This window comes from Myotis nattereri (genome assembly GCF_964212035.1).
Source record: "Myotis nattereri genome assembly, chromosome: 1".
Taxonomy (NCBI): Eukaryota; Metazoa; Chordata; class Mammalia; order Chiroptera; family Vespertilionidae; genus Myotis; species Myotis nattereri.
In genome coordinates this window covers 162,377,869-162,403,646 of record NC_138075.1, presented here as the reverse complement: position 1 = coordinate 162,403,646, position 25,778 = coordinate 162,377,869, and the positions used below count along the sequence as shown (strand labels likewise).

The window sequence follows — 25,778 nt, the reverse complement described above, 5'->3', positions numbered from 1 at the left end:
TGCTCTATTTAAAAACAGTACCTTAAAAAAGTGCAATGCCCTTGTGAGTCAATGCTTACTATGTTCAACTTGATGATACAAAGATCCATACTATTCTTTAGAATAATCTCTATACTATTTATTTTTAAAATTTAATTTTAAAATTAGATGCTTGAAGGGGAAAACCTCTGATAGGTAGTAAATACACAGAAGAAAAATAATTTTTAAAACATAGTGGGGGAGGAATTAATAAAAATGTAGATATGAAACAATATAATCCTAAATAACCAATGTGTCAAGGATTAAATTACAAGGAATTTTAGAATATACTTTGAGATGAATGAACATGAACACATAATATATGAAAATTAATGGGATGTAGCAAAAATCTGAGAAGGAAATATATTGGTAAAAACACCTATATTTAAAAAGAAATATGATCTTAAATCAATAACCTAACCTAACCTGTGAAATTAAGAATTTAGAAATAGACAAGCAAACTAATGGGAGCAAAAGAAAAAACACATACTAAAGATTAGAGAGAAAAGAAATAGAGAAATCAATAAAATAAAAAGTTGTGGTTTTTTTTTTTTAAAGATCAACAAAATTGATAAACCTGGTTAGCCTGACAAAAAAGAGGACTCATATTACTAAAATAATGAATGAAATAGAGGATATTACTACCATCTTAATAGAAACAAGAAGGGTTACAAGGCAATGCTATGAACCATTGTGTGCCAATAAATTAGATGACCTAGAGGAAAGGGACAACTTCTTAGTAAATCACCAACTAGCAATCTGAGTCAAGAAAAAATCTGAATAGACTTATAACAACCTCTATAAAGAGGCTGAGATACTAATTCAAAATTTTCCACAAAGAAAAGCCTGGGCCAGACAGCTTTATGGTAAATTCTGACGTATGTTTAAAGAATAATTCTTTATAAACTCTTCCAAAAATTGGCAGAGAAGAGAACACTTCCTAATTCATTTACTGAGGTTAGAACTAACCTCACCCCAAAAACATCACAAGAAAACTATTGACCTATATCTTATAAGTGTAGACACAAAAATTCTTTGCAAAGTAATACAAATCATATCCAGCAACATACAAAAAGCATAATATGTAATAACCAAGTGGGATTTAACCCGAAATGTAAGGTTGTTGAGCATACAGAAATCAATGTCATATGACATATTAATAAAATGAGAGATAAAAACCATATAATAATCTCAATATAGTAAGAAAATGCACATGATAAAGTGCAACACCCTTGCATGATAAAAACACTCAACATCTCTACTAATAAAAGGATAATATGCTAATTAGACTGAGAGACCTTCCGGATGTCCTTCCAAACAAAGCCATAGTGGCGGGGCCGAGGCAGAGGGGGTTAGGGGTGATCAGGTCAGGAGGGGAGGGAAGTTGGGGGTGATCAGGCTGGTGAGGGGCAGTTGGGGTCAAGCAGGCCAGCAGGGGGGACAGTTGGGGGTGAGAAGGCTGGCCTGGGAGGACAGTTAGGGGCCATGAGGCCAGCTGGGGAGGGAAATTGGGGGTCATGAGGCTGGCCGTGAAGGGCAGTTGGGGGCTGTGAGGCTGGCAGGGGAGGACAGTTGGGGGTCATGAGGCCAGCAGGGGAGGGCAGTTGGGGAGAACAGGTCAGCAGTGGGGGGCAGTTGGGGATGAGCAGGCTGGCAGTCAGGGGGCAGGTGGGGGCAAGCAGGCCAGTGGGGGGGGGGCAGTTGGGAGCAAGCAGGCTGGCAGGCAGAGGCAGTTAGGGGTGATCAGGCAGGCAGGTAGGTGAACCGTTAGGAGCCAGAGGTCCCGGATTGTGAGATGGATGTCTGACTACCAGTGGGATCAGGCCTAAACCAACAGTCAGACATCCCCTGAGGGAACCTAGATTAGAGAGGGTGCAGGTTGGGCTGAGGGACCCCCCCCCCCCCCCCCCCGCACACACACACACACACGAATTTAATGCACCAGGCCACTAGTACTAGTAATAAAAGAGGATTTTCTTAATATCCCCTCTCACCACTTCAATTTTGAATTGAAGGTTCTAGCCAGGGCACATGAGCAAGAAAACAAAATAAAAGGCATTCAGAGTAGAAAATAAATGGAATCACTGGGTTAAGAAGTAAAATATCTCTATTTGCAGGTGAATCTTGGATATAGCAAATCCTAAGGAACACACACACACATTAGAACCAATAAATTAGCTCAATAAGGGGGCAGGATACAATATTAATATTTGAAAATAAATTTTATTTCTATATAGTAGCATTGAACAATAAAATTTTAAAAATGATTCCATTTCTAATAGCATCACAATGAATAAAACATTAGGAATAAATTGAACAAGAGCAATCTTCTACACTGAAAACTATACACATTATCCAAAGAAACAAAAAGACCTAAATAAATGGAAAGTCAGCTCACATTCATGGATTGGAAGAATTAACACTGTTAAAATGGTAATACTTCCCAAACTGACCTTTTCCAAACAGAGTCAATACAATCCTTATCACAATCTCAGCTGACTTCTTGCAGAAATTGACAAATTTATCCTAAAATTTATATGAAAATTCAAGCGACTCAAAATAATCAAAGCAATCTTGAAAAAGAAGAAAAATGTTGGAGCACTCACATTTCCTGATTTCAAAAGTTAATGCAAAGCTATAGTAATCTACAGTGATGATTCTGGATAAGGGTAGAGATATAGATAAGTGGAGTAGATTTGAGAGTCCAGAAAAACACACATGCATTTATAGCCAATTGATTTTCACCAAGAGTTCCAAGACGATTCCAATCAAGAAAGAATTGTCTTTTCAATAGATGATGTTAGGACAACTGAATAATCACATGCAAAAGAAGGAAGCCAGATGTCTACCCTATACCATATACAAAATCAGCCTTAAATGTAAGAGCTAAAACCATAATATCCTTAGAAGAATACATTGGTATAAATCTTGTGACTTGAGTTGAGCAATGGTTTCTTACATTTGGTCCTACTGCACAGTGACTAAAAAAACTAGAATGTCACCCCAAAATATGTCTCTTTGACATAAAAATTTAAAGCTGAAGGCAATTAAGAAACAGCAAATGCAAAAAAAAGCTTCCCCTTCTTTGCCTAAAGGCAGGATATAAATTCCTTTTTACTAGATTCAGACTTTTATCAGGCAAGAGGAATTTGCAAACAAAACTTCGCCCATTAGTTTCCTTTCATATATTTATCAATTAATCTTCCCTCAGTTTGCTACCCTTGGGAGGCTTACTTCTTCCTTTGTCCTGTCACTTCTTTTTTTAACAAATGTATTGTTTTGTTGTTGTTGTTGTTGTTGTTGAAGATGGTATATAAGCTGAATTCTAAGTCACTGTTTTGAGATACTCTCTGTTTTAGGTTTCTCACATCATGTGCACTGCATGTGTTAATAAACTATTTTTCTTTTGTTTGTATGTCTTGCTGTTAAAGGTCCCAGCTAAAAACCTATGATAGGTAAAGTTTTGCTTCCTCTACACGACAAAAGAAAATATAGCTACATTTAATTTCATCAAAATTAGAGATTTTAGTCCTTCAAAGGACAGCTCAAGAAAACGCAAAGACAACCCGCAGAATGGGAGAAAGTATTTGCAAATTATCTACTCACTAATGATCTAGTTCAAAATATATAAAACATTCTTACAACTAAACAGTAAAAAGTCACATAGCTCAATTAAAAAATGGGCAAGGACTTAAAATAGACATTTCTCCTAAGAAGATACACAATGGCTAACAGGTACATGAAAAGATGCTCAATGTCATTAGTCATTAGGAAAACATAAATCAAAACGACAATGAGATATCACTTAACACCCTCTGGAATGACTATGATGAAAATATAGAGTATTGGTTAGAAAATGGAAAATTCATATCCTCATATATTTCTGGTGGGAATGTAATATAGTGCAGGTGTTTTGGAAATCAGTTCTTCAAAGAGTTAAACATAGAATTACCATGTGACATAGTCCTTCAAGGTATATAACCCAAGAGAAATGAAAACATGTACTCACACAAAAATGTGTACATGTATGTTCTTAGCAGCATTATTTATAATAGCCAAAATGTAGAAACAGTTCAAATTTCCATCAACTAATAAATAGGTCAACAAATATAGTGATCCATCTAATGAAATATTATTCAGTCATGGAAAAGAATTAGCTATAGAAACATACTACAGCATAGATAAACCTCAGAGCATTATCCTAAGTGAAAGAATTCAGACACAAAAGGTCATAGGTCATATGATTATACTTATAAGGAATTTCTAGAATAGGCAAATCTCCAGAGACACAATGTTGGTTAGTGGTTGCCAGGGGCTAGGGCAGGGGTGGGCAAACTTTTTGACTTGAGGGCCACAATGGGTTCTTAAACTGGATCGGAGGGGCGGAACAAAAGCATGGATGGAATGTTTGTGTGAAATAATATAAATTCAAAGTAAACATCATTACATAAAAAGGTACGGTCTTTTTTTTCCATAGTTTTATTCATTTCAAATGGGCCGGATCCGGCCTGTGGGCAGTAGTTTGCCCACGGCTGGGCTAGAGGAAAGTGGGAATAGAGAGTGATTAGTAACAGATACAGGGTTTTTTCTTGGGGTGATGAAAATATTCTGTAATCAGGTAATAAATATACTAAATTACTCATAAATATACTAAAAAACCATTGAACTGTGTACTTTAAAAGGGTATGCAGTATGGTTTATGATATGATGGTATACAAATTATATAGAGAAAATAAAAATATTATTACTCACCTTCACCTTTAACTGTCGTGATTAATGAAGGAAGTGTTGGCATCAGAGGTGTTTGTAAGGATTCCTTGTTGGTTGTTCCTAGTTTGATAAGATAGATGACATTATTATTAATCACAATTTCATCTCACCTGCCAAGGAATAAATAAAAATAAGTCAAATCTGGAGGTGGACTGTAATCGCTCTAAGGTACTGGGTAAGCCTTTGCCTATCTTTAATTTGTTCATTTTCCAACTCCTTTTGTCCAAGCTACCCCACTCACATACACACATATGAGTGTTCACACACACATTCTTTTTGTATGTGAAAGACCAACAAAACAAATTTTTACTACAGTTTGCTACTTGGGGATCTTTAAATGTACAAAAATATTATTGTGAAAGCAAATGATTTGAAATCATTGTATTTTTCCCAAGGGAGATGCAATGACCTGGTCAATAGCATCTAGGAATAACATGTCTTAATTTTTCTCAGAATCACATGTTATTTTGTTAATTTGCCTATGACATTCAGACTTCCAAATAAACATAACTTAGAAACTTGCAGACTCCTACAGTTAATTAATTTGTTCATTTGTTCATTTGAAACATTCATTGAGTGCCCACTCAGTACAAGGCCCACTCTTACACTCTGAAGGGCAGCATCTGATTCTCGGTCATCTTTTTAATCTGAATGGTATCAAGAGTAATCCCTAGCATATAACCTGCATGTAGTAAATGTCGTTGCAGATAAGGTGGCACTCATACAGGACAGGTGGCCAACAAAGGGACAAGCTCTGCTTTTAGTGAGCATGACTAACCCGTTAGATATCCAAAATAATCAGCATTTCCTTCTTTTGTAAAACACATTAGAACATCCCTTTGTGTTTAGGGACCAGGTCCCATTTTTACTATGTGACATATATAAAACTTGGTTCATATATATATATGCTGTATTGGGAGAAAGAACTGTGCCTCTGAAAAGTTTATCTAATGCTTTAAAACCCTACTCCAGAGAAGGCTTTCAAGGGGAAGCTGGCTGGAGCTACATAATTTTGGGTGCTATATAATTTGGGTTGAGGTGGAAGAGGGCATAAGGGGATAAATGGTGATGGGAAAAATAAAATAAAACAAAATAAATTTTTTTAAATATACTTAGAAACTACAAGAAGAAGATAAGACCTTTGGAGAACTACTGAGGACAAATAGCTCTAAGATGGTGGAGATTTTTGTCTACTGCTCACTCCTCTGTCCTCACTGCTAATTAAGGGAAATAGGTTATTACAGCAATGGACACTGCCTGTAATCGGCAGCATTTGTGAATTAAAATGTGGAGTGCACCGAGATACGTAAGACTTTCTAAAAGGTTTTTTTTAAAACCCATATGTGGTTATATTTTAAAAGAAGACACCAATGAACAAAACATTATTCCTAAAAGCTAGGTTTGAGATGGTATATTGCCCACTCACATGATGCTAACATTGTAAAGAGATGTAATGATATAAATAAAGTGTCCCCTCTAGGCAGACATGGTGCCTTTGTTTTCACTTCATCCCTACTCTTGAGATTCTTGGTACCAATAACAGGCTGAATTGAATTTTTATAATCACCTTGCCATTATGTTTTACTGGTGTATGGCTTGTATATTGCTTGAAAATTCAAGAGATAATTACAGGAAATAATCAGGACACATATAATCTATATCCTATCTAATAAAAGAGAAACATGGCAATTAGCCATACCTCCGCTAACCTTCGCATTGGCTAATCAGGGCGATATGCAAATTAACTGCCAGCCAAGATGGTGGCCGGCAGCCAGGCAGCTTGAAGCGAACATGAAGCTTGCTTGCTTCAGTGATGGAGGACTCTAACGTTCCCGCCTGCCGCTGCCAGCCTCTGAGCTTGCAGTTTGAAACATTGTTACAAATATAGAAGCTAAACAAAACCCCAGAAACATGCTTTCAGCCAGCCGGGATCTCAGAGCTGGAGTTGAAACAGTGTTTCGATTATAGAACCCAAACAAACCAGATACCTGCTTTCAGCAGCCGAGCCTCAGAGCTAAAGCTGGCCCAGAATTAAAAAAAAAGAAAAAAAGGAGCGGTTGGGAGCTTCAGTCACCCGCCAGCCTGAAAACAGCCCTCAGCCCCTCACCCAGACTGGCCAGGCACCCCAATGGGGACCCCCACCCTGAAGCAGGTGTGACCAGCTGCAAACAGCCATCATCCCCTCATCCAGGCTGGCCAGGCACCCAAGAGGGACCCCCACCCTGATCCAGGACACCCTTCAGGGCAAACCAGCCGGCCCCCACCCATGCACCAGGCCTCTATCCTCTATAGTAAAAGGGTAATATGCCTCCCAGCACCGGGATCAGCAGAGCCAAGAAGCCTCCCAGCACCGGGATCAGTGTGACAGGGATCAGCACCCAAACCCCTTGGTCGCCCTGCTGCTCTGTGTGTGACTGGGGGTGGGGCCACAACCTCCCTATCCTCCCTGCTCTGTTTGTGACAGGGGAAGGCGCCCCAACCCCCTGATCAGCCCTGTTCTGTGCCTGATAGGGAGGAGCTCCCCAACCCCCGATCGGCCCTGCTCTGTGTGTGACGGTGTGGTGACCCAACCCCCCCCCCCCCACGGGCCCTGCTCTGTGTGTGACGGGGTAGAGCCATAAACTCCCCATCGGCCCTGCCTTGAGTGTGACAGGGTGCGGCGCCCCAACCCCCTGATCCGCCCTGCTCTGTGTGTGACAGGGGGCGGAGCCCCAACTCCCCTATCGGCCCTACTCTGTGAGTGACAGGGGGGATCTCCTCATCCCCCTGATTGGCCCTGGACTGTGCATGACAGGGGGTGGCGCCGCAACCTCCCAATCGACCCTGACTTGAGTGTGACAGGGGGTGGTGCCCCAACCCCCCAATCGGCCCTACCCTGAGCATGACTGAGGGTGGCATCGCAACCTCCCAATCCGCCCTGCTCTGTGCATGACAGGGGGCAGTGCCCCAACTCCCCAATCGGCCATGCTCTGAGCCTGACCAGGGGCTGCACCTAGGGATTGGGTCTGCCCTCTGCCACCTGGGAGCAGGCCTAAGCCAGCAGGTCGTTATCTCCCGAGGGGTCCCAGACTGCGAGAGGGCACAGGCCAGGCTGAGGGACCCCCTCTCCCCGCCGAGTGCACAAATTTTTGTGCAACAGGCCTCTAGTATATATATAAAAGCCCAGCGACCAGAATGGTGAAACGACCAGAATGACCAATGGCTATGATGTGCACTCTGGCAGCCAACCAGCCTGATCCAGGCCCTGATCGTACCCTATCCCCAGCCAGCCTAGGCCCCAACCAACCCCCAACACCCTGATTGGGGCACGAGCCAGCTGGCCAACTGCCTGCAGCCCCTCCCCCCCCGACCGGCCCAGCTCAATGGGTCCCCATCAGGGCCGGGCGGCCAGACCCCACCCGTGCACAATTTCATGCACCATTCCTCTAGTCTATATATATAAAACTCTAATATGAAAATAGACCGAATGATGGAACAACTGAACAACCGAAAAACCGGTTGCTATTATGTACACTGACCACCAGAGGGCATGCATGGAACATGGAGGGAGTTGGCTGTGGTAGGATGGTGGAGCAGGGGCACCAGTTGCTGTCTCAAGGGCAAGTCTCTGGTGATTACTGAAAATTCTTTGCTCCTGCTCACTTCAGTCCTGCCTGGTGCTCGCACCTGCTGCTAGCGCTGGAGTCACTGCTTGCACCCACTGCCTGTGCCCAGCACTGGCCCTGGTCACTTGGTTCTGTCAGCAGGTTGAGCAGCGCCTGCCGGCTCCGATAGTCTCTCAAGGCTTCTCCCCTTACCCCTGCTCCTGAGGGGTTATTGGGCAGCAGCCGCCGCTTTTACCTGCTGTTGGTACCTGCCCCAATCACTCTGTGCCATTAGCAGGTGTGAGCAGGGCTGCCAGCAGAGAGGGAACTGAGGACTGCTGTGGAAGGGGCTGGGCGGGGGCCTGGAGGATGGGCTAAGTCCCACCCCTGTGCCCACCACAGCCTTGCAGCCCACAGTTCTTTTCAAGGTGCACAAATTCATGCACTGGGCCCCTACTGATGATATAAATAGAGAAAATGTCAAATTTATATAATCTTTGAGTTTCTGAAGCCCTTGACCCATTTTTTTAAATACACATCTTGAATTCATGTTTGTTAGAGAGAAAAGAGATGTAATGAAGTTGAACATTGGCTAAAGTATTTAACTCAAATCTTATATTTGGGTTCATTTTCAGTCTTGGTCTTTGGAAAACTGAAGAGCCAAATGGATGTGCATTTCTGAACAGTGATCTTATGATCATTCTGATGATCATCATATTTTATCAGTATAAAGTATCTATAACATACACATTATATAATTTATTTTAGATTTTTTGTTAATGTATAATAATGCCCTTTCAAATGTAGATAAGAATTCTACATATAACTTATAGTACAGTTCTATGTGCTAAACATGTTAACATTCTGAAGTGTAAGTGCATCTTTATGATTGCAAAATTAAGGGAGGTGGGTGGGAGTAAAGAGATTAACCAAAAACTTATATGCATATATTCATAACCCAAGGGCACAGACAATAGTGGGAGTGGGTTGAGGATGGAATGGAAGGGGTCAGTGAGGGAGAAAAGGGAACATCTTTAATACTTCCAACAATTAAGATAAATTTTAAAAATGTAAGTACTAAGGAGAATTGTTATTTCTGTTAATGTTATGTGCAAAACGATGATTAAGTACTTTAAAGTGGTCAATAAAAGAAATAGACTGAATTTAATGTGAACATTAAGAGGGTATTATAGCTATATATCTTTAGGGATATAATATAATTTTGAGTCAACAGATGTTTATAAAAGATTAAATCAGAGAACACTTCTATTTGTAAAATTATTTAGTAAACTATCATTTATAACATTTTCCAAAATAACCTTTTAGAACTGTATTTAATTCCATTCACAGGACACAAGGGTTTCCAGAAAATGTCAACTTGTAAACATTTCATATTTTGTGAAAATAAACTAAAAGCAAAATGTCAACTTTACCACTTAGGAATTCTGTAAGAAGGAAAGCATAAGAGATCATGTATAAAGCTATCTCAGGTGATTCATATTCAGTTCAAACTTAAGGAATATAAAGACGATGGATAAAAGAAAAAAATATGGAAAAAGAGGTACCCAAACCCATTTTCTTCCCATTAATAATACAAAAAAAATTTACAAAAATGCCTTCTAAAAGTCTGTTCTTTATAGATGCATGTTAGTCCATTTCTAGAAAGGGAGTACATCTTAAGCATCACCACAACTGGTACTCCATATTGAAGAGATGGCCAAAGTATCTGGCTCCTCTACTGACCTCAGTTGAAATTGAACATCCACTTAGCATAAAAAATGTTCACTATCAGGGCTGAGAAATTTTTATTTCTTCATTATAACTCAGCTCATTAAAAAATTGACTATTAAATGTTTCAAAAATCAAGCTGGAAAATAATTACAATTTAAGAATGAAATTTCAGGTTTATTTTTTATCCTAGAAGTTCATTTTATAATAATGATTTTCAGTGCCTGCCAAATGTTGATTTTTAACTCTGGCCATTGGCCTTTGAACAAAAGGGTGATGCACTGATATACATCTAGGAAGAGAGCAAGTCCTCGCTCTCTAATGGGGTAGATCTCTGAGAGCAAGCTCTGCTCCAGGCCAAGTTCCATCCATCACCTCTGCCATAGCTGTAAGAATGCCCTTGTTGCACATTTTCCATTTTTCTGATAACATTTCTGCCATTTTCTGGAGAAATAAAATGTACATGCTTTACAAGGCACCTGAGCACTTTTAAATCAAGTGTCTTTGATCTCTAAACAAAAAAATCTGATTGGGAAGCCTTACCATGGAAATAAAGAAACTCCTCAATGGCATGCTTTTTGCTTGTTTTTTTTGTTGTTGTTGTTAAACACTTTTATTGTGGCTAAAATTACCATGTTGGCCATGAGGAAGAGGGGAATATGGAATCACTTCAGTATAGATATACCTTTTGTGATATTACTGTATAATCTAAAGATAGTTATTTTGGAGGATGAGACACTGTATAAAATTCCCTAATATGTAAATCCCCTCACAGGTCTGAAGTTAAGAAAACGTCTAAGTCCGTCTGGGTAGCTCCCTTGGTTGGGGCCTTGTCCCAATACACCAGGTTGTGGGTTCCATCCCTGATCAGGACACACAAGAATCAACCAATGAATGCATGAACGTCTGTTTCTCTCTCTCACCATTCCTCTCTCCCTCTTTTCCTTTCTATCTCTCTAAAAACATAAAAATAAATAAAAATAGATGTTTCTCTCTCCTTCCCTTTCTCTGTCTTCCTTCTTCACTCATTTTCCTTTAGGCATCATCCCCCCCCCCCCCCGGCTGCCTGATGGCCCCAAACATCCCGACCACCAAGCCAGACTTTCTGTTTCTCATACTGCATCGGAGTAGATCATGCCCATCAGGGCCCGCCTTTCCTTCTTCATCCGCCTTCCACCGTCACTCTCTCAGCTGCATTCCTGAGAGATCCCAGAATAGACTCTTTCCTTCCTATAATCCCTCTTCACTGCTATAGTAATGGTTACTAAAACCCTTAAAACACTTCTAAACAAATATTATATGATTCTAAGAAATTCTTAATTTGAGGGATTTTATAATGACATTGTAGCTTTAAAATAAATTGTATATATGTCCTATCTAATAATAGACAAACATGGTAGTTGACTGTACCTTTGCTACGCCTCCCATTGGCTAATCAGCGAGATATGCAAATTAACCCAACCAAGATGGCGGCCAGCAGCCACGCAGCTGAAGCGAGCAGGAGGCTTGCTTGCTCCAGTGATGGAGGAAGCCATGGTTCCCCACCTGCCATGGACCGGCTCTGAGCTCCGAAAGCAACAAAGTTTCAATTATAGAAGCTAAACAAACCCCAGATACCTGCTTTCAGCAGGCCGTGACCTCAGAGCTGGAGCGAGCAGGAGCCCGGCTCTCAGCTCCAGTGACAGCAACAAAGTTTCAATTATAGAAGGTAAATAAATCCCAGAATTAAAAAAAAAAGAAAAAAAGGAGAGGCTGGGAGATTCAGTCGCTGGCCAGCCTGAAAACGGTCCTCAGTCCCTCACCCAGACTGGCCAGGCACCCCAGTGGGGACCCCCACCCTAAAAGGGGTATGGCCAGCCTGAAAACAGCCATCAGCCCCTCATCCAGGCTGGCCAGGCCCCCCAGCAGGACCCCCACCCTGATCCGGGACACCCTTCAGGGCAAACCAGCCGGCCCCCACCCATGCACCAGGCCTCTATTCTATATAATAAAAGGGTAATATGCAAACTGACCCTAACAGCAGAAAGACTGGGAATGACTGGCCACTATGACACACACTGACCACCAGGGGGCAGATGCTCAATGCAGGAGCTACCCTCTGGTGGTCAGGGCGCTCTCACAGGGGGGAGCTCTGCTCAGACACAAGCCAGGCTGATGACTGCCAGTACAGCGGTGGTGGTGCGAGCCTCTCCTGCCTCCTCAGCAGCGCTAAGGATGTCCGACTTCAGCTTAGGTCTGCTCCCTGCTGGCAAGTGGACATCCCCGAGGGCTGCTGGGCTGCCAGAGGGATGTCTGATTGCCAGCTTAGGCCCAATTCCCCAGGGAGCAGGCCTAAGCCAGCAGGTGGTCATCCCCTGAGGGGTCCCAGACTGTGAAAGTGCACAGGCCAGGCTGAGGGATCCTCCCTCCCCCAACTGCACAAATTTTTGTGCACCGGGCCTGTGTGTGTATGTATATATATATATATATGTATATATATATATATATGTATATATATATATACATACACACACACACACACACACACACATATCCTCACTCAAGGATATGTTTTTATTGATTTTTGAGAGAGGAAGGGAGAAAAATATCAATGTGAGAGAGAAACATTGGTTGGTTGCTTCCCATATGTGCCCTGACTAGGGATTGAATCCATGACAATTTTCTATACAGATTAAGCTCCAACCAACTGAGCCACCTGTCCAGGGTAATTGTCCATATTTTTTGAGGTGCACATTTAGTTTGTAGAGGTAAAATGACATAAAGTCTGGATTCCCTTCCAAATACTTTACAACAAAATAAAACACAAAAAGAGAGAAGAGAAAGAAAAAGAAAGAAGGAAGGGAGAGAGGGAGGGGAAAAAGGAGGAAAGGAAGAAGGAAGGAAGGAGAAAAAAATGAAGAAGTTTGGTAAAATCTTGATAATTATTGACTGGGAGATGGGCATATGGATATTATTTACAGTACTCTACTTTTGAGTTCATCTGAACATTTTTATAATAAAAACAGCAAAAACAAAAGCTTCTCTAGCTTTTTACAATTTTTACAATAGAATTTCAATAATTTAAAGCCCTTCTGGAGAACTTTTGAAGAACAGACTAGAATTTAACGTTTGTTAACTGGGTACTATGAAGCAGTAAATGTGCCACGGAAAGGAATGAGGAGGAGTGTGTGTGTGTGTGTGTGTGTGTGTGTGTGTGTGTGTGTACATCAATCTCAGTGTTCTATGCATTTGCTTCAGAGAAGGGGGCTTCACTGTCCCTTTACAGGAGCTCCCAACTGTAAAGTCACTAAACATGTCTCTCAGTTATGCTTCACATGAGTACATATAGAGTTTCTGTTCCAATAAAAAATGTGAGATGCATTCCTGGTATCACAAATGACAGTTCAGTCTGAATTCCTCCACTGAACTCACCTCCACCTCTGCCTTTTCATGGTCATTTACATAGTGGTTAGGATTTGTGTTATTATTTGGACAATGTTATTCACCATACATCATTGTAGGCAGGGTTAGGACTCTTCCTATTGAAAAAACGTAAGTTCCAAGTAGTTAACACAAAAACTGAGAAAGTTCAACCTTTTGGGTCTGCATGTTAAGTCAGTACTTATTTATACCAAGGTGTCAGTTAGAAAAACTGAAAGAGATAGAGATAGAGATAGAGATAGAGATAGAGATAGAGATAGAGATAGAGAGAGAGAGAGAGAGAGAGAGAGAGAGAGAGAGATGCCCTCATTGTATACTTTCTCCTGGTTTGGTAGAGAAGTTCTAGGAGTTTAAGGTTTCACCTTAAAATTAAACATTTCAGAGATAATCTTTAATAATAAAAGTATAATATACTAATTAGACTGGATATCCTTCCAGATTAAGCCAGGACTGCAGCCACCATGGCTGCGAGTGAGGGATCTAGGCAGCCCCCCAAAAGCCCACTCTTGCATGAATTTCCTGCATCAGGCCCCTAGTGGAGTTTATTTATTCCATTTTACTCTGAGAATCCCCAAACCATTCAGGCCCAGTGAACCACCCCTCATCGGTCCTCTTGTGTTTAAGCTTGGCATTAGACTGAAAGATGAATGAAGAATAGAGGGATAAGAAAGGTACCTGAGGGAATTTTAGTCATCCATTCATCTGGATGTATGATTTTCAGGTATCTCTGTGAATTTAGCATTCTACCAGGTTTTCTGCCCACAGGTAGTCAACAAATAATTTTTTTTCTCTCTCCATTGGTTATTGGACCTGAATGATCTGCCTCATTTATGAAAATTCAATATTCATTGGACTGATAACCTCTTGAGTTTTAAATTCAATGATCATAATATCTCCTTTTACTTTTCATTGATGGTAAGGTAATCCCTTTATACTTAGAGCATAAAACACAATAATGTTGACATTGCTACTGACACCTGCAAATTGAAGCTTTTATCAGCCCAATATAACTAATAAAATCAGCTTGTTATTAATATAGTCAACTCTGCTGTTTAAGTGGAGAACTGCAATATTTAGAAAGATATTTCTATGATTTAGGAAGTGATCATTTCATTCTTTTTTAAGAATAAACTTTGTGTATTTAACTTTCACAATAGGATAAGTCTCAAACAGGAAGTGATCTAAGTGGACGTTATCAAAGAATCCCACTGAGATTGCAGGGTTCTGTATTCAGTCCAAAATAACATGAGTTTATAAATAGTAAACCAGTACAGAACTTCATATCAACAGGTACAAGGTCTTAAATTATTTCCCTGTGATTAAATTACAAAGGTGCTACTAATTTTATTTGTTAAAGTTAGAATATATTTCACTCTAAGTATTATCTTACCTTTGGGAGATGTTCCAACTGTTGATTGTGTAACAAGATTTAGTGATGTTGTTGTGACTGGTATCGGTACAGATGTTTTTGCTGCAGAAATTGTTGATGATTTTAATTGAGGAATGGTTGTATCTGAAAAAAAAGTAAATTGTGTCAAAGTGGTTGCATTAAAATTTACATTTATTTTGCCAATCAACAGACTATTATATTTAAATAAAATGAACTCTATGTATATGTTGCTAACACAGCCAGTAGGGTATGAATTTGAAATTAAGTTTCTAATTGTCATTAAGTCAGCCCTGAGCAGTATTCATTCACAATCCCATCTGCTTCTCACCGATGGTGTGAATTTTCAAGATGGCTGGCATGAGCAGTCTGTGTGTCTGAAACAAAATAGTATCTGATAAAACTAGTGAGGAATATATGTGTACATTTAAAATTTAACAATATTTCAAATCAATTAAACTAATGTCAGATGAAATAATTAGACACTCTCTGGGTAGTGGATATTTTACTAATATTTTCAATTTTGCAACATGCCTACATTTTTGGCCATTGAGTTACTATAAATATGCATTTTCAAATGTTTTACTTCTCTAAATTATAACAACCAAAGGCACAGAAATGAAGACAATTGTGATCTATATTACATATTTACTGTTAATTCATTCTTTGGCAATAAAAACTCAATATTTTAATAATAATTCTTAGAAGTCCCATTAAAATATTAATAATTTTTCAAATTGATGTAGGAGTTAATTCTGCATGATTTATAAAATATTTGTTTCACATAATATTATTATAATTTATTATCATTTATATAAGCTTTTTGATCCTCTATATTGCTATTCTTGCCTCTGTACGCTCACTGTTGGGTTGAATATCAAAAAGCAACAAACAAATGTCTACATACTTGGAAAAAGTATTCATGTCCATAGAAGGCATTATTTTTATGGTGTATGTATAGTCAGTGGAGTATATAGTATAGCATTTACTTAAGAAGATGGATTTTGAATAACAAAGACTTATATTCAAATCCCACTGCTATGTCATTTCAGTAAATGTATGTCACTAGTATAAGTTTTCAAATTTAAATTTCATCTCAAATTTTCCTTTTTTAAATATTGAATGGCAACCATAATTTTAAAAGTTTTTTAATTAAAAAATAAGATATGTAGCCTACGTATTATAATTATGCCTTTTACATTTCAAAAACAGTAAAGTTCAAACGTTATTTTTCGCTGTACTAAAATAATTGTTTTAATCCTTTAAAATGTATACATAAACTCATCAATTATAACTTTTATTACATTAAAATATAATGTGCTAACTTTTTCAGTTATAATGAATAAAAATAAACTTAACTTAAAAATTTTTCCTCTTTTGAATCTGGAAAATACCAATAATTTTTCATGTCAGTGAAAAGTAATATTTCAGATGCCATGAGATGGGTGTATTTCCTATTTCACTTTATAGCAGTGATTTTCAACCTTTTTCATCTCATAGCACAGATAAATAATTACTAAAATTTTGCGGCTCATCAAAAAATATATTATAGAATTTTTTGCCAATTTGACAAAAATAGTAGGCGTGATTTTGATTCATTCACCTCGGTGGCTATTGTGTTGGCTGTTGTCTGTTTTTTCATTTGACAATCTAAGGGACAAGAGGTCAGTGCCCCTGACTTACTAGTCAGGTGTTGCATGTGTTAAAAATTCTTGTGGCACATCCGTTGGAAATCGCTGCTTTATATTTTTGAGGGCTTGGAAATGTTAGCACTTAGCACCAACTTTGTTGACAGCCAAGTACACAGAAATTGCTTGATGTATTCAGCATATACTAGTTGTGTTCAGCATATACCAAAATGACAGAATTGCCTTTTCACAGGCTTATGGAAATCAAGTCAAAAGCTTTTTTCACCTCTGGAGATATACTTCACACCTTTGGTGTCACCCCTCTCCTTCCCACAGTATTCATCAGGGAGAAGGAACATAGCATAAATGAGGTTATCTTCTCTCTTAGTCTACTTGTTCTCGCTATCTTCCTTTTTCTCCTGTAGTCCATGATGAGACACTAATTTCCAAGGGTAAATTAAGGTTGACGAAGTTATTCAAGGAAGCACATACCACTGGAATTTTTTTCTTGAAATAACTTCAGTGATTCCCATCTGTTGACTTCCAAAATAGTAACAATCTTAATTTCTGAGTATAATCAACATCTCTAGAGATATTTTTCTTATATCTTCCCTCCCTCTCTCTTTTTCTCTTACCCTTCCTTCCTTTCTTCCTTTCTTTTTTTCCTACCTTTTTTCTTCCATAAACAGTAACAAATATGAAAAGCATGATTCAATACAGTAAAATATTCTATAAGGTACCACATGGTATCACCCATGAGTAGCTTTCAAACCTTAAGGAATGTGATGCTTATACATAATAAATAAAGGATTTTTTTTTTATGTAGAACAGTGTTTTCCAAAGTGCAGGTTATGATGCATTTAAAGACTAGTACATAACCTGTTGCATTTAAAGTCATATCTCCCTCATGCCCATACACTCAGCTTTGAGTGGTGAGTACACAATGCATTATACTGATGATGTATCCTAGAATTATACAATTGAATCCTATATAATTTTATTTTCCAATGTCACCCAATAAATTTAGTTAAAAAACAACAAAATCTGCTTAGTGGATTATAGTCAGAGCTTTTGCCAAATGAAAGAGAAAATAGACAATATTAGAATGATATTGCAAATAACTTCGTGAAGCTTTTGTTTTGGTGCATGTATGTGAGTGTAAATTTAAGTGAAATATGTGCCATGCAAAACATATTCCTTACTGTGATTCCAGCTAAATATTTGAAAGGTGCTGTACAAAATATTGGGCAAGGGATTATAAGATAAAAGATGACCACCCCGCATGCGCAAGGAATGCTTCCTTTGAGAATTGACATAGAGCTGGAGTTTTAAGAGTGTTTCCATACAGGAAGAGGAGAGGACATGAGCATAGGTCTGGAGTGGGGAACTGAGAAGTAATTGAGAAGACTTAAAACAGTTCTTTTTGGCTGGATTGTAATATCCTATGAAAGGATAGGTGGATGTTTGGTAAAATTCTGGAAGCCAGATTTTAGAGAATCTTGAACATCAAGCCAGGGACTTGGGACATTATCAATAAGTCAGTAGGGAGTTTTGGAAAATGAGCAAACGTAAATTGTCCTGTAGAAAAAATGACGAGGAAATGGTGTGGCTGAGAATGAGAAGACACCAGTGGGACTGAATGTCCCCATTTTTATGTTAGCAATGTCCTCTGCCCTCCTGAAGCCAGCAGGTGAGATCAACGAGTTCCTGCCCATGGAATGACTTGAGACAAATTACAAGGAGGCATATTTCTAACCACTGGTGAGGTAAAATAGAGCTGCACTGTAAGACTTTTCTCCCTCAGCATCCTTCCACACATCTGGCCACTGATTTCCTTACTCCATTAATACTCATAATGAACATCTCTATTTATTAGTTCTTCAGATTGTTCAACAGAGAGTATGTCCTCTTTTGGCAAGGACTGACAACTCCTAAAAGTATTGAGTGAACCAGGCGAGCTAGGTTCAATGTGAGCTCTTTCTACAGATTATCTCATTTAATCCTAACAAAGGCAGTGCAGTGCTCATACCGTTATGAGCATCGTTTTACACATTAGGGCCCTGAATCTCAAAGAGGCTAAGCAGCTTGCCCACATTACACAGTGGGGAGTAGTACAGTCGAAATGTTAATTCAGACAGCCTGGACTTCAGAGAAGACACCATTCACCACCACACGTCTTGCTGTGGGAAGGTGGCTCTCTGCAAAGCCACATACCCCAACTCCACCTGCTCTTTGCCTGTGATAGTAAAAGGGAGGAAATGACTAGACAGTATTTTGTCTTTATGTATCTAGAATGAGAAAACAGATAAAATAATTCACGATTTTTTTTCCTTAAAAATAACAAACACTCATTCTTTCATATACACATACACACACACACATATTAGACTTATTGCTTTAAAAGAATTTCTAATCCGCTAAAACTACATTTGAAAAATAAAAAATAGAGATGAATTCAGCTTAAAAATCAGCAAATAGAAACTTTTTCTTATTGTATAGTGGATAAGAATTATTCCCATTAACTACTACTGTTGAAGGTTTTATTGGCCATGATGCAAGGAGCAGTTATAATTGTACTGTATTTATTGTCTAAAGTTTATTCTAGGCTTGATTTGATGTCATCAGAAACTATTTAAGAAAATGGTTTATTCTGAAGTATTTTCTCTTCATAGGACATGGTGAAGTAGCATGTTCCCTCTCCTTAGCTCCTAGGCGATTAACGATAAATTTAACAAGACCTGTGCTTTGCTTATGCCAATGACTTTGCTTGTGCCAAGTCAGATAGTGTTGCTCCTGGGAAGTTGTAAGAGAAACAGATGGCATTTTGTCCTGATTCCATCCTATGGCCATACACCCAGACTGAGGGAACACAGGGACACCATGACACTAGTTTCCTGTTCTATGAAAGGACAAAGTATTGTTGGGATTTTAATCAAATAATTACTTTAATTGTAGAAATTATATGATAGATTTATGCTAAGGATCTATTTATATAGATCCTAAATAGTCTTTCATTCTCTGAAGTTCAAGATAGAGAATTCCCGAGTGTTCATATATAACACCATATGGCAGTGATGGCGAACCTCTGACACGCGAACTCATTTTTTTGGTTGATTTTTCTTTGTTAAATGGCATTTAAATATATAAAATAAATATCAAAAATATAAATCTTTGTTTTACTATGGTTGCAAATATCAAAAAATTTCTATATGTGACACGGCACCAGAGTTAAGTTAGGGTTTTTCAAAATGCTGACACGCCGAGCTCAAAAGGTTCGCCATCACTGCCATATGGGATCTTTCTTGTGAACTTGCATATCTTGTCTTTGAGAATTCAGCTTATGGCTGGAAACCAAGTATCATATTTTCAAATGATCAAGTCATCTACCCTAATCTTTCTAGGTAATTCACAAATAATCTCTAAATGTTAGAATTTCATTTATCCTAGTAATGAGCAGCTATTGCTCCAGTTATCTGTTCTCTTACCAAGGCCATGTCTAAAGTCCACTGGGAATCCACTACTAAAGAGAACAGATCTTTCTTCTTCTAGGTCAACACATTCACCAAATGACTAAGTTAGATTTCTAGAACTTGAAACCTGGCAAGAACTTTTTGCTATCTTACTGTAATACAATTTCTACATTTTATGGCTTAGATAATATATGAGTTTAAGGTAGTTTCAAAAGATTATCACCCCAGTAAAATTGTTCCCCTGATTCCCAGTTTAGCATTCTATTATGCAATTTAGAAAGTTCTGTGTTTGTTTCTCATTCTACTACTCGAGGCCCAGTGCATGACACTCATGCACTGGGAGTGGGGGTCACTCAGTCCAGTCTGCGTCCTCTTGCAGTCCAGGACCCGGCAGGCAGACATCCCCCAAGGGGTCCTTAGTGCTGCCAAGGAGGTGGGAGAGGCTCCAGCCACTGCCACTGCACTTGCCAGCCGTGAGCCCAGCTTCTGGCTGAGCATCTACTGCCTGGTGGTCAGTGAGCATCATAGCGACCAGTTGTTCCAATGTTGGGTCAATTTGCATATTAGGGTTTTATTATATAGGATATGGGCATGTAAAATGCACCTCTGAAGGAGGCAGTGTTGAAGTTTCTCCTGAACTATCTCTGAAAAAATATTTACTTTGCCAGTTTTAACTATAAATAAACATTTTATAAGAGTTAAATTCTTTAAGAAAATAGAAGAATTATTTCTTTAGAAATATGTAATTACAGTATGTTAAAATTCTAATTACAAAATAGTCTCATAAACGCTCAAAGTACCATTATTAGGTAATATAATTTTAACCTAGAACAACCAATCTGTAGAAATTCAGATAAAATAGACAATTCTACATTTCAATAGTTTATGTATTATTTCCACTAACTGATATTATCATAGTGCAATGCCACCTCCTATATTACACTGTCAGGCACTCAGAAATTTTATATAGATTTTATCATGAAATAAAGTAATTGCCAACTGTTTAGTTTTGATTTTCTGATGTTTAGCCTCATGTGTATCAGAGCTTATAACGAATATGAATCCACGCTTAAGTTTGCATGTGATAGCAATGCGTAAATCGGGGTATTATAAGTAGCAGGAGTGTCCCTTTTCATAATAACTTGTCAGTAGTTATCATCATTGTAATAATTCTTTCTCAACGGGTACCTTTTATCTTCTTTGTTAGTAAATGATCATCAGTGAAGTTCAAGTTGAAAATTTTAATTTTTTCTCACACATTAAAAATGTATATTAAGCCTGCTCTGTGTGGCTCAGTAGTTGAGCATTGACCTATGAACCAGGAGGTCAAGGTTCAATTCCTGGTCAGGGCACATGCCCGGCTTGTGGGCTCAATCCCCAGTGTGGGGCATGCAGGAGACAGCCACTGAGTGACTCTCTCTCATCATTGATGTTTATATCTCTCTCTCTCTCCCCCTTCCTCTCTCTGAAATCAATCAAAAATATATTTAAAATGCATATCAAAAACTTAAAAACAAAAATGTAATATATGGCAAATTTCTGCATAAAATTAAAGTATATTTAAATTGATTAATTAAATAAAATATGACATCATTTTTCATATTTCCACCAAAACAGAGCCTTTAGAAAAGATAAGGCACCAACTCTTTGATGATCAGTTTCACAGTAACACACATTTACGCTAATGAGATCCTTTTCAACATAGCAAAGGTTCACATTGGTTCTCTGTTAACCAAACACAATGCAGTTAGTTTTTTCTCAATTAAAAAAAACAAAAAAACACAATTAGTATGGGAGGATGTATCCTTAATGATTTCTTCTATTTGCATCAATCCAAAACTTATAAATCCTCTATAAAATGTATAAGTAATGCACTAACTAATAAATTATTTAGCTCAATTAATTTTCATAAAGTAAAATATGTTTTAGATTTTATTTTGATACTTGAGCCATATATATATATATATATATATATATATATATATATGAAACATTATATATACATACATATATGAAACATTATAAGATTATGCTAAGGTGCCATATAAAATGGTGCTATAAATTAATAATATACATTGCTGGTTCTACACAAAATTAAGTGAAATCAGAGTAAGGTGATGTCTCTGTATGAATCTAGAACAACCAAAATCATTTTCTTGTATGAAGAGATTCAAGAAGAATCAAATAATTCAGGACAACAAGAAAAAAATGTCTCATGGGAAAAAAAGAAAGAAAGTACCTTCACGTAGAAGGTAAAGTCAAGAGGGTCAAATAAAATAGAGGCTGTATCATATAAGGCTTGTAAGGGGACACTGATATTAGACACTATAAGCAGAATCTTTTGGGAGGGGTAAATTGGAAAAATCCCATTTTCAATAAAAACATCAGAGTTCGTGTCAACTCTTGAGAAAAGAATTTAAAATATGAAGTACATTTTCAATTAAGGCTAACAACGTACTGCAGCAGGGACAAAAATTTTGAGAATCCTTAAATTTTCTAGGTGGAAAAAAGAAGAAAATCTCATTTTTCACAGGGAGGAAAATACTCAGATCAGTGGGAGAAAGCTGTGCCCGATACAGGAATCTCTTCAGGTTGCCAGCCATCTGTGAGGTGTGTAGGGAGCGCCAAGCTTAGCAGGCTCGGAGCGTGCACAGGTGTCACAGCCACCTGGCCCCTCCGGGGGAGCACAGGAAGGCAACATTGCATTGGTGAGTTGCTTAAACAGAAAACAACAATAGCTGCAAAATGGACCTGAAAATCTGAGGTGTTTTGCTGACAAATGGAAGGAGGTGTACCAGGCAAATGCCTCCCCTCACCCAGGTGTTAGGTTGGAAATTATGGGGCAAGGCAGTTATTTTTCCTTCACAAAATAATTGTGATTCTACACTTGATCTTAGCCAAAAGGCCGAGAAGCGATACAAAATAATTGTGATTCTTTAAAAATCATGTTCCATAATGAGATGTCTTAAAATTGTGGACTCTATGGTAAAGGATTTTTGTCTAATGTACCAAGTTTGATTGAAGAGTTTTGACTCTGTGAGATGTAAAAAGGCAAAGATTATATTTAATATTTATAAGGGCGGGAGTAAGAGGGAAAAGGAACAACCTGGCCATACTCCTGGGCTCCTAGACAATTGTCCCAGGATCCCCCCCACCATGCTATGCTCTGACTCCAGAGAGGAACTGTGGTTCTTCAGGTCAAACACTTCTTCCAAAAAAAAAAAAGAAAAAGAAAAAGAAAAGATGCTTAAGCTTTGCAAGTCCTTGTACGCCCCAGCAATATTTACAAGCAAATCCTTTGGGCCCATTTCATGACTTGGTGAAGGGGATCCATTTGGGGGCCCTCTTTATCCTGAAAGAAACAGCTGCTCTATCCTTTCTCTGGACTCAATTAGGGGCAATAATACAGGAAAGTGCGACCCCATGATCTCTCTAGTGGCACCTCCAGCTTTCCTCTGAACTCAGAATGCAGCCACTTGAAGTCTTGAGTGTTAACTACATTTTCCTCAGCATTTCTTCAGAAATGGGGATGGTCTCACTAGACACTTGTAGCAGCAGATCAGGATAGTTTAGAATAGTGACTCTCAGACATGAAATGACACAATGGGAGGTAGAAGACAGACAAAGAAAAGACCTGGCAATTCTGACATGAGCTAACTATGTAACTTTGAGTGGGCCGCTTTATCACTCTCAGCCTCAGTTTCCTCTCTACAAGAAGTGGCTGTTGAACAATCTTTTTCAACTATAAGATTGTATTACCTCTAAGATTAATTATAATGTAAATACTGATTATGGCAAAACATTAAGTATATGTTGCATTTCTCCAAACCAAGAGGAGACTTGTACTTTAGCAGTTTTGCACAAAGGCTTTGTGGAAATATTAACTTGTTACCTGGGAGAAATCTGAGCCCTGAAGGGAATTCCATATTTTTTAAGGACAAAAATGTCTACATACATTTGCAATCTGATAATGTTACCTGGACTGAGTGAATTTCCTCTTAGAGTGCTGGTCTACCTACAACCAGAGAAAATGTGAAAGACAAAGTTTGAAATAGACATTTGGAATACTTTGTTTTAGAATTTTCTTTTCAACAGAAGACCAAGTGTAATGAGATGAAGTATTTTGCATAGGTAAGGTAATTCCTATGTGAGCAGATAAGAGCTCACCTCCAATAAGCTAGTCAACTCCCACCCACCAAGGTGTATGTGTGTGTGTTCATGTCTATATTTAATTAAGAACAGTTTTTTTTTTCTGAAAATAGTCTACAATTTTGCATTTGGAGCTAGAAAATGATATTTGACTAAATTAGAGATATCTTATTTATCATTAATCTACTTTTATTTTTGTCTTCTCTAAATGTAAAGAAAAACTCTAGCGGATTTAAAATGTTATTTCATTTGTGTCAGTTGAAGGACTGTACTTTTAGTTAAAAGAGGTTAAAATAAAAGAACAAAAAAAGTAACTTCTACCTTTTGAAAACTCAATCATTTGTTGCCCTGAAAAGAGTTATTTAAAGAGACAAAACATTTTAAATAATAGATATTGCTAGAACCCAAGCATGTGTAACAATAATTAAGCTCTGATGTTCTAACTTCTACATTTCTACAAAACAAGAGGAGGCTTGTGCTTTAGCAGTTTTACACGATGGCTTTATGGAGACATGAACTTGTTACCTGGGAGAAATCTTTCATGTTCATTCCCTCTACATTGACTAGAGTCTTTGAACTACAATGTCATGTTTGTGGTTGCAGTATTGCTATGCTATTATTTTAGTAGTCTAATGACTTTAGAGTACATTTTTTATATTATTGCTAATTGTTATGAAAGTGAATATAACTAATTAAGGTATGGAAAGTATGGAAAGTAAAAAAACATTGATCATCAGTATTGCCTCCTGTTTTTGGTTGACCAACCAGTTTATCCATCAGGAATTATTAAATAAATCAAAACAAAACCTCTTAGCTCAAAGTTTTGTCTTATCTTGTTCATCATTAGAACATTAATGTGCAACATTTTACTAAAAATTTAAAAGTAGAAAGGTCAATGATATTTTAATATCAAATGATTCAGAGAAAATTTGTGAAGGGCTTTTTAAAATACTACGTCTTTCTTGTTCTTATCACTTTATTGGTTACTTGTCCTGTATTTAGGGCAAAGTTGCAGAAAAATGTTTACCTTTTTTTGTTCTGGGGTAAAGTAGCAGTGAAATGGTAAATATATTATTGTTTGGCCTCACTTTTATAGCAAAATCATTAATTACCCTGATCATAATAAAAAAATATTTTGCCCTCTTTATTTTATTTGCATTGATATATATATATAGACACACACACACACACACACACACACACACACACACACACTGAGTGGCCAGATTATTATGACCACCTGACATTTGTAGGCAAATTAGCCGTACACTCGTACACTGCATTGTATGGGATATGGAAGCCGAAGGCCTGTTCGAACACCTTTGTTGTCTGCAGTTACCAAGATAAAATGTCTCCAATTCTCACAGGAACACAAGGATTGGATAGCCGAGCATTGGAAAAGAGTCATGTGGTGCGCATATTGTGCAGGAGTGGTTTCAAGAACATGAGGGAGACTTTACCTTGATTAGTTGGCCCCCACAATTACCAGATCTCAATCCAATTGAGCATTTGTGGGACGAAGTTAAAAGAGCCATCAGGTAGCTGATTCCACAGCCATCAAATCTCACAGAACTGGACAGTGCTATTCATCAGGCATGGTGTCAGATTCCTCGCATCACCTTTC

General features: G+C 38.2%; 1 protein-coding gene across 1 annotated transcript in view; it reads right to left on the bottom strand.

Moving 5' to 3' along the window:
• Positions 1-25,778, bottom strand: part of EMCN (endomucin) — a 105,040-nt gene that overhangs the window by 52,553 nt on the left and 26,709 nt on the right. The window contains exons 2-3 of the mRNA XM_081085630.1: positions 14,911-15,033; positions 4,771-4,848 (exon numbers count right to left, since the gene is read on the bottom strand). Coding sequence (XP_080941756.1) covers positions 4,771-4,848; positions 14,911-15,033 — 201 coding nt within the window. The remainder of the gene's footprint in view (positions 1-4,770; positions 4,849-14,910; positions 15,034-25,778) is intronic.